At 33.3% G+C, this 9287-nt stretch overlaps 1 protein-coding gene across 1 annotated transcript; it reads right to left on the bottom strand.

Moving 5' to 3' along the window:
- Positions 1-5955: 5955 nt before the first annotated feature.
- On the bottom strand, positions 5956-8900 carry LOC148167113 (protein trapped in endoderm-1-like). The gene is made up of 5 exons (XM_088047423.1): positions 8807-8900; positions 8512-8758; positions 7316-7418; positions 7017-7219; positions 5956-6682 (listed from the first exon to the last, which is right to left on the bottom strand). The coding sequence occupies exons 1-5, from the start codon at positions 8898-8900 to the stop codon at positions 6307-6309; spliced, it is 1023 nt and encodes a 340-aa protein (XP_087903549.1). The 3' UTR covers positions 5956-6306.
- Between the last annotated feature and the right edge of the window lie 387 nt (positions 8901-9287).

Below are 9287 nucleotides of genomic sequence, written 5' to 3'. Positions count from 1 at the left end.
ACTCGTAAACGATTCGTCTGATAGATCTCAAATTTGGCCAGTAGATAGATTTTGAGGTCCTCTTTCGACTGATGTATAATTCAATGCTATTAAACGTCATTTTCATTTTGAAAACATTGATTGAAAATCACCCTAAAATGATGTTTTCAAAACAGTTTTTGGCCAATACCTCGTTTATTTATTAAGCAAACTCAACAAATTTGGATCTCATTTTACGCAGAATCTCACGCTGAATCCAAAAATATGATAATTTTTTAAAATTTGTCAATAAATAACCGAGTTATGGCCGTTTGAAATTTTGGATTGTCGCCAGAGGGTCAAATTTTCGAAGGTTCGAAACAATTCATGCTCGATATCTCGAAAACTATTCCAGATATTGGAATGCGGTTTGCGGCATCGTTTTTCTCGCGATTTTTTACATAAGAAATCGTTTTTAGATTTTCCAATGGTCGAAATTTGCAAATTTTCGCAAAAATTCATGACTAAAACTATGCCAAACTTCTTATATCGATATCTCGCTTATTTTTTAGAGTAAACTTGAGTTATTATACATCAGTATACGCAGAATTTTCCGCAGATTCGAAATCTAGGATTTAAATTTAGATCCGACAGCAAATAACTGAGTTATGGCCGATCAAAGTTTCGGATAGTTGATTTTCATTTTTTCTCATTTTTCCCAATTTTTAAAGTTAAATATTTCGGAAACTATTAGAGATATTGAGATGCGGTTTGCGCCATCGTTTTTCTCGGCTCATTTTACGTTAGAAAATATTCTCAAAAGCCCAAAATTCGATAGTCGATTTTTCGCGAAAAAAAATTGCGACTCAAACGATGAAAATTTTTCATTTTTTTTATTTTTGGCCATAACTCGTAAACGATTCGTCTGATAGATCTCAAATTTGGCCAGTAGATAGATTTTGAGCTCCTCTTTCGACTGATGTATAACTCAATGCTATTAAACGTCATTTTCATTTTGAAAACATTGATTGAAAATCACCCTAAAATGATGTTTTCAAAACAGTTTTTGGCCAATACCTCGTTTATTTATTAAGCAAACTCAACAAATTTGGATCTCATTTTACGCAGAATCTCACGCTGAATCCAAAAATATGATAATTTTTTAAAATTTGTCAATAAACAACCGAGTTATGGCCGTTTGAAATTTTGGATTGTCGCCAGAGGGTCAAATTTTCGAAGGTTCGAAACAATTCATGCTCGATATCTCGAAAACTATTCCAGATATTGGAATGCGGTTTGCGGCATCGTTTTTCTCGCGATTTTTTACATAAGAAATCGTTTTTAGATTTTCCAATAGTCGAAGTTTGTAAATTTTCGCGAAAATTCATGATTAAAACTATACCAAATTTCTTATATCGATATCTCGCTTATTTTTTAGAGTAAACTTGAGTTATTACACATCAGTGTACGCAGAATTTTACGCAGATTCCAAATCTGGGATTTAAATTCAGATCCGACAACAAATAACTGAGTTATGGCCGATCAAAGTTTCGGATAGTTGATTTTCATTTTTTCTCATTTTTCCCAATTTTCAAAGTTAAATATCTCGGAAACTATTAGAGATATTGAGATGCGGTTTGCGCCATCGTTTTTCTCGGCTCATTTTACGTTAGAAAAAGTGCTTAAAAGCCCAAAATTCGATAGTCGATTTTTCGCGAAAAAAAATTGCGACTCAAACGATGAAAATTTTTCATTTTTTTTAATTTTTGGCCATAACTCGTAAACGATTCGTCTGATAGATCTCAAATTTGGCCAGTAGATAGATTTTGAGCTCCTCTTTCGACTGATGTATAATTCAATGCTATTAAACGTCATTTTCATTTTGAAAACTTTGATTGAAAATCACCCTAAAATGATGTTTTCAAAACAGTTTTTGGCCAATACCTCGTTTATTTATTAAGCAAACTCAACAAATTTGGGTCTCATTTTACGCAGAATTTCACGCTGAATCCAAAAATATGATAATTTTTTAAAATTTGTCAATAAATAACCGAGTTATGGCCGTTTGAAATTTTGGGTTGTCGCCAGAGGGTCAAAATTTCGAAGGTTCGAAACAATTCATGCTCGATATCTCGAAAACTATTCCAGATATTGGAATGCGGTTTGCGGCATCGTTTTTCTCGCGATTTTTTACCTAAGAAATCGTTTTTAGATTTTCCAATAGTCGAAATTTGCAAATTTTCGCGAAAGTTCATGATTAAAACTATACCAAATTTCTCATATCGATATCTCGCTTATTTTTTAGAGTAAGCTTGAGTTATTACACATCAGTATACGCAGAATTTTACGCAGATTCCAAATCTGGGATTTAAATTTAGATCCGACAACAAATAACTGAGTTATGGCCGATCAAAGTTTCGGATAGTTGATTTTCATTTTTTCTCATTTTTCCCAATTTTCAAAGTTAAATATCTCGGAGACTATTAGAGATATTGAGATGCGGTTTGCGTCATCGTTTTTCTCGGCTCTTAGAAAAAGTGCTTAAAAGCCCAAAATTCGATAGTCGATTTTTCGCGAAAAAAAATTGCGACTCAAACGATGAAAATTTTTCATTTTTTTTATTTTTGGCCATAACTCGTAAACGATTCGTCTGATAGATCTCAAATTTGGCCAGTAGATAGATTTTGAGCTCCTCTTTCGACTGATGTATAATTCAATGCTATTAAACGTCATTTTCATTTTGAAAACATTGATTGAAAATCACCCTAAAATGATGTTTTCAAAACAGTTTTTGGCCAATACCTCGTTTATTTATTAAGCAAACTCAACAAATTTGGATCTCATTTTACGCAGAATCTCACGCTGAATCCAAAAATATGATAATTTTTTAAAATTTGTCAATAAATAACCGAGTTATGGCCGTTTGAAATTTTGGATTGTCGCCAGAGGGTCAAATTTTCGAAGGTTCGAAACAATTCATGCTCGATATCTCGAAAACTATTCCAGATATTGGAATGCGGTTTGCGGCATCGTTTTTCTCGCGATTTTTTACATAAGAAATCGTTTTTAGATTTTCCAATGGTCGAAATTTGCAAATTTTCGCAAAAATTCATGACTAAAACTATGCCACACTTCTTATATCGATATCTCGCTTATTTTTTAGAGTAAACTTGAGTTATTATACATCAGTATACGCAGAATTTTCCGCAGATTCGAAATCTAGGAATTAAATTTAGATCCGACAGCAAATAACTGAGTTATGGCCGATCAAAGTTTCGGATAGTTGATTTTCATTTTTTCTCATTTTTCCCAATTTTTAAAGTTAAATATTTCGGAAACTATTAGAGATATTGAGATGCGGTTTGCGCCATCGTTTTTCTCGGCTCATTTTACGTTAGAAAATATTCTCAAAAGCCCAAAATTCGATAGTCGATTTTTCGCGAAAAAAAATTGCGACTCGAACGATGAAAATTTTTCATTTTTTTTATTTTTGGCCATAACTCGCAAACTATTTGTCCTGTGGATCTCAAATTTGGCCAGTAGATAGATTTTGAGCTCCTCTTTCGACTAATGTATAATTTAATGCTATTAAACGTCATTTTCATTTTGAAAACATTGATTGAAAATCACCCTAAAATGATGTTTTCAAAACAGTTTTTAGCCAATATCTCGTTTATTTATTAAGCAAACTCAACAGATTTGGGTCTCATTTTACGCAGAATTTCACGCTGAATCCAAAAACATGATAATTTTTTAATTTTTGTCAACAAATAACCGAGTTATGGGCGTTTGAAATTTCGGGTTGTCGCCAGAGGGCGAAATTTTTGACAGTTCAAAACAATTCGTGCTCGATATCTCGGAAACTATTTCAGATATTGAGATGCGGTTTGCGCCATTCTTTTTATCGCGATTTTTTACATAAGAAATAGTTTTTAGATTTTCCAATAGTCGAAAGTTGCAAATTTTCGCAAAAATTCATGACCAAAACTATGGCCAAACTTCTCATATCGATATCTCCCTTATTTTTAGAGTAAACTTGAGTTATTATACATCAGTATACGCAGAATTTTCCGCAGATTCCAAATCTAGGATTTAAATTCAGATCCGACAACAAATAACTGAGTTATAGCCGATCAAAGTTTCGGATAGTTGATTTTCATTTTTTCTCATTTTTCCCAATTTTTAAACTTAAATATCTCGGAAACTATTAGAGATATTGAGATGCGGTTTGCGCCATCGTTTTTCTCGGCTCATTTTACGTTAGAAAATGTTCTCACAAGCCCAAAATTCGATAGTCGATTTTTCGCGAAAAAAAATTGCGACTCGAACGATGAAAATTTTTCATTTTTTTTAATTTTTGGCCATAACTCGCAAACTATTTGTCCTGTGGATCTCAAATTTGGCCAGTAGATAGATTTCGAGCTCCTCTTTCGACTGATGTATAATTCAATGCTATTAAACGTCGTTTTCATTTTGAAAACATTGATTGAAAATCTCCCTAAAATGACGTTTTCAAAACAGTTTTTGGCTAATGCCTCGTTTATTTATTAAGCAAACTCAACAAATTTGGGTCTCATTTTACGCAGAATGTCACGCTGAATCCAAAAACATGAGAATTGTTTGAAATTTTCAGCAGTTATTCTCAAATATCTAGGCAAAAACTAACTCACCCGGCGATTTCTATAGTTCGTTGAGAAGATTATTAATTTACCTTTTCATCATTGAAATACTTCATAGTATTATAGAATTTCATTTTAACTTTCGGGTTTGTTTCAGTTTTAAAATAACAAAATAAAATCACTTCAAAAATGTATTGAGTTTGTCTTTCATCCTTTAAAAACCGGTTATCCTCTCCGAAATAATCCGTACGCAATTTATTTTTTCGTATCAGGAAGGAATTAGGATTTATCCACTAAGTTGACCGCGGTGCTCAATTTCCCAATGCAGCCAAATAACTTAACTTTCAAGAATTCGTTTAATTTCTTGTTGGGTAGAAATTACTAGTCATAAACCATTCCTCATAAATGACCATCTTAAAGGGGTTGTAAACCATGCCCCATTTCCATCAAACTGCGAACTAAATTTTGTAATTGTTTTTCTCAAATAAATTAATTGTGGACAGTGATGGGAAAAGATATGTCCAGAGCGCGGTAGACCTTCGGAAACTCTTTATAATGACTTAAAACTTACAGAAATCGTGTGGATAGTTTTTAAGAAATCCGGTAAGAAGTGTTTTGACATATTAATTAATTTACCTTGATTAAGAAATATTTTTTAAAAGTGTTCAACAGCGAGGTAGCTTTTTGACTTATGAACAAATAGAGCATGAAACAAACGAAAGTAGTAGTATTTGATACGAAGAGAATCCTTTTCTGAAACTTTTAGACCCAAGACAAGGCTGACGTATAATTTACGAGTGTCAGTTCATTTCAAAATATTCTTCAAAACACTCATTTTTTACGTGAAAAAAACAATCTGTTCGGCCACTGCCCGAATTTTTTGCGTGAATTGCAAATTACTCACGATGTTGAGTCAGAACGAAGTACAAAATTTGAAATGACCCGTTTCCTTAAATTTGAAATCACTTTATGTTCAATTAAGTAGCTCGGACTTTTTCCATGATTAAATACCGTTTGTTGATATATTTTGAATTGGTGTAAAACTGTTACATTAGCTAAGAATGTAATAGCGCAGTTGCTGCCAAAAACATCTAGCAAAAATCTGTCCTTGTACATTCCATTGTTTTGCACGTGGACTCTAAATTGTGTTCCAGTATTGTAACTAATAAATGTATGAATAAAACACCTTCTTGTAGGGAACCTGACTTATCATAGTTTTATTTTTATAAACTTTAATGTTTTTGTGATAAGCACAGTTCGGACCTTGCAACTATATCATCAAACTGTTCTTATCGTAAAAATTGTAATAAAAAAGTTTATACTTACCGGTTTGTAATAATAACAACAGGAGTGGGATTATAAAAGCAAACAAATTGAAAAAAAAAATGTATTTGTATTTTTGGTATACATATTTACAAATTGAACTTAAAAATTCAGTCCGAATTACAAAAAATACCAACTATTTGTAAACAATAAATATAAAATAATATCTCTAGGTGAACATTTAACTTACGGTATCTAGGGATATCACAAAAGTTTGAATAGTATAAATATATCACTAACTATTTCGGAAAAATGTAATACTGCTTTTGTGACACAATTCGAAAAACAAGTGCATTAGAAAATTAGAATGATCAATTTAACATATTGTCAGTCTTTAAATTATTTGGCAAATGTTCCATATTTAAGGAATGACTGGGTGGCAAGAACAACAATAACAATAAAATGTTTAGGAAGACCCAGCGCTGGGCTTGAAATTCACAGATTGTCCATTTCTATCTTTGGATTTAAGAGAATTCGAAGCTTGTTTCGATTCGGAAAAAACGACACTTGATTTTACAATCCTGAATAATTTTGAATATGCTGATCTATACTGTCTATTGCTAGCTGCATATATAAATGGATTAATGACACTGGAAGCCCAAGCTAAAATAGATGCCAATACATGCAAAACTGGATACTTCACATCGTCATCAAAAACATTAACTAACATAAGAGGCAAAAAACACGAAACGAAACAAATAAATATTATCAACATAAGTTTCGTCAGGCGACTATCATCTCTTTCTCTTCGACTGTTCCGCTTTTCTTTCTTGGACGCGTGCCTGGAAAAAAAACACGTAAAGAGATTGCTTCTGGGGAACTAGATGGCATTGCCAATAACCCAGGTGGCTATAATTAAATTATGTTCATGTACAGCCTGGTTTAGACGAAATCAAATAAACATAATTAGCATTTTAATTTCTATTTATACATCTAAGGAAATCGATTTATTTTAAAGGACAAAGTAGCTAGAAAAGTTGAACCAGACGCAACAAATTTATTAATAGCGCGGAGAGATATGACAGATACACTTCACACTAATCTTCATTCTATTTATTTACTTAAATGCTTCCGAAATTTTTCACAATGAAACGGTTTTTTTTATTGTATACTTACTGATGGGCCTTGAGTTTTTTTCGTGACTTCTGTACTCGCCAAAAAATGCAAGAATAAGAGGTGATTATGACGACACATGGCAGCACAAAAGCTATCAAAAAGAGGATTTTCTTCGGGGATTTACCATCTTTTTCTAAAATCGTACAAGAAAAAGTGGATGGGTGAAGACCCAGCTGTCCCCATATCCCCAGAAGCGATGGCAACTAAAAGAAAATCCATCGTGATTCATTTATCATAACGGTCACCCCAAAACGGTATTGACAGGGGTTGATGGTATGTGGTGAAACGAGTAAACTCACCATTATTAAGAAAGCGAAACCCCATGTACAAAGCAGCTGCAACCATATGGATGTTTTCGAATACAATTGATTGTAATATTGATGGTACGATATGAGGACGTACCTAAAACGCAATGTGAAATGAATTAGGTAATTGCATGACTTTAATTGTAGAGCCAATATAAAAAGTGAGACAGTAATTGATCGTTCTATTATATAATCGACTCATCGTTCACGTTCGACGAAAAAACTGCCGAGACATTTGATAACCGGTGATGCCCTACCTTTATGACTCACGGTATTGTAGGACAATAAATAAATATTTAATTTCCTGTTATTTTTATAGTCATTTTTGTCATCGAGATTCATTGAACGATTGTTCCGGCAACACGTAGACTGATTTGGTGACTAAAATTTATTAGATGAATTAATCATCTTCATAGCGGTTGACATCTGACATTGACACACATTAAAAAATTAAAACTTAATATTATCACTCCCCCAAGTTTTAATCATTCAATTGGCAACGATGTTTTCCTTGTTTTTAACACAGAGTAGTCTCTTCTCTATCGCATTCATCATTTACTTCCTTTTGAATATAAAGCACATGTTGTTCTTAATAAAGAATCTAGTGTTTTATAGATACGCACTCAGGGCGACGTCCTTTAATTTAGCATTGTAATTACCCGATAAAAAACCGGAAGAAAAACATCGTAAGAGATCGGTAAAAACTTGCTCAATCGATGTCCCAACCGGGAAATTTAGAAACTTTGCAATATTTACATGTGATGTCAATGCAGCGTTTATTTTGTTACACGCCATGTAAAGAAACGTTGTTTTGTTATTTTTCCACTGATAAACGGCTTAAATGACAGTCCAGAGTAAATTATAGAGGTTAAAAGTCAAACGTCACTTTAATTTAAAACAAAGCTCTACTTATTTTCTATTACTCATGCAGGAGATGACGGGATTTTGAGTAATCGCACCACAAAAAAAAATTAAAGAAAGTATCTAATATCAGAAACATGTGCATCCAGATCTCCGCAGCTAAATTCAGCTTCTTTGATACCGCGCTGTATGAATCCACGAAAATAACGCGAGATTCTTAATTAGTACCGGTAAATAAAAAATAACCGATGGACAATTTAAGCAACGAGGCCTTGAGGAATTAAATGAGCACCTAAAATATCGCTGTAATTAAATTTATTAAGTTTTACCTGTTTAATGTTATAGCCACCATATTCAGCAGTGAAACGGCAACGTTCCCGTAAAACAACACCGGGAAAAGCTTGCAGAGAAAATCGCCGAGCGTCCAAGCTTCATGGATATACCTGGACGCCGTCAAGGGAAGATTAAGCGAGCAGAAAAGAAGATCGGATATACATAGTGAAAGAACAAACGCCGTTGTGGCATGAGAACGCAATTTTGGACACCGAATCAGCGCCAAAACTGTCACAAAATTGCCTAGAAGGTAAAGTGAGATTTTATTACTTTTTTTTTATGGAAACTTACCAACTACCCCTATTATGCAAAAGAGAATGGCACATATTGAGGCAAAAATAGTAGCCTCTCGCGGGTAGATGACATTTTGAGTTACATTACTCATATTTCGAGACAAGTTCCATTGATCACGAAACACACGGTACTTTGTCGAACATATCACGTAACCGCTCGGCTATCGGATGCGGACTGTTTTTAAAAGTTGCTGCCGCAGGCACTCTGAGGGCTGAGGGTGGGGAAGAACGATGAAATTTTAGGTATTTCAAAGATATTGCGGTGGAATGACGATGCAAATGAGTGCGAGAGAAATTGTTTATAATTTTGTTTATCACAAGTCTCGAACTGAACTGGATTAGTGATAAGTTTTTTGCGTGGTTGCAAAAGAGAGACGAGTTAATGACAGTTTTCTTTATTTAAACTTCTTTAAAAAAGATTGAACGTTTACATAAATATTTATATATATTATATACACATACATAAAACAATTTTAGAG

This window comes from Gnatocerus cornutus, chromosome 10, assembly GCF_029298725.1.
Source record: "Gnatocerus cornutus isolate USDA-ARS CGAHR chromosome 10, icGnaCorn1.1, whole genome shotgun sequence".
Taxonomy (NCBI): Eukaryota; Metazoa; Arthropoda; class Insecta; order Coleoptera; family Tenebrionidae; genus Gnatocerus; species Gnatocerus cornutus.
This window is presented reverse-complemented; position numbering and strand designations above follow the sequence as displayed.

Excerpts from the sequence above, each read along its gene's own strand:
- LOC148167113 (XM_088047423.1), bottom strand. The coding sequence starts at position 8,900 with ATGAGTAATGTAACTCAAAATGTCATCTACCCGCGAGAGGCTACTATT. Across the intron at positions 8,759-8,806 it reads TTGCATAATAGGGGTAGTTG|GCAATTTTGTGACAGTTTTG; the intron begins GTAAGTTTCCAT and ends TTTACCTTCTAG. Across the intron at positions 7,419-8,511 it reads GTGGCTATAACATTAAACAG|GTACGTCCTCATATCGTACC; the intron begins GTAAAACTTAAT and ends ATTGCGTTTTAG.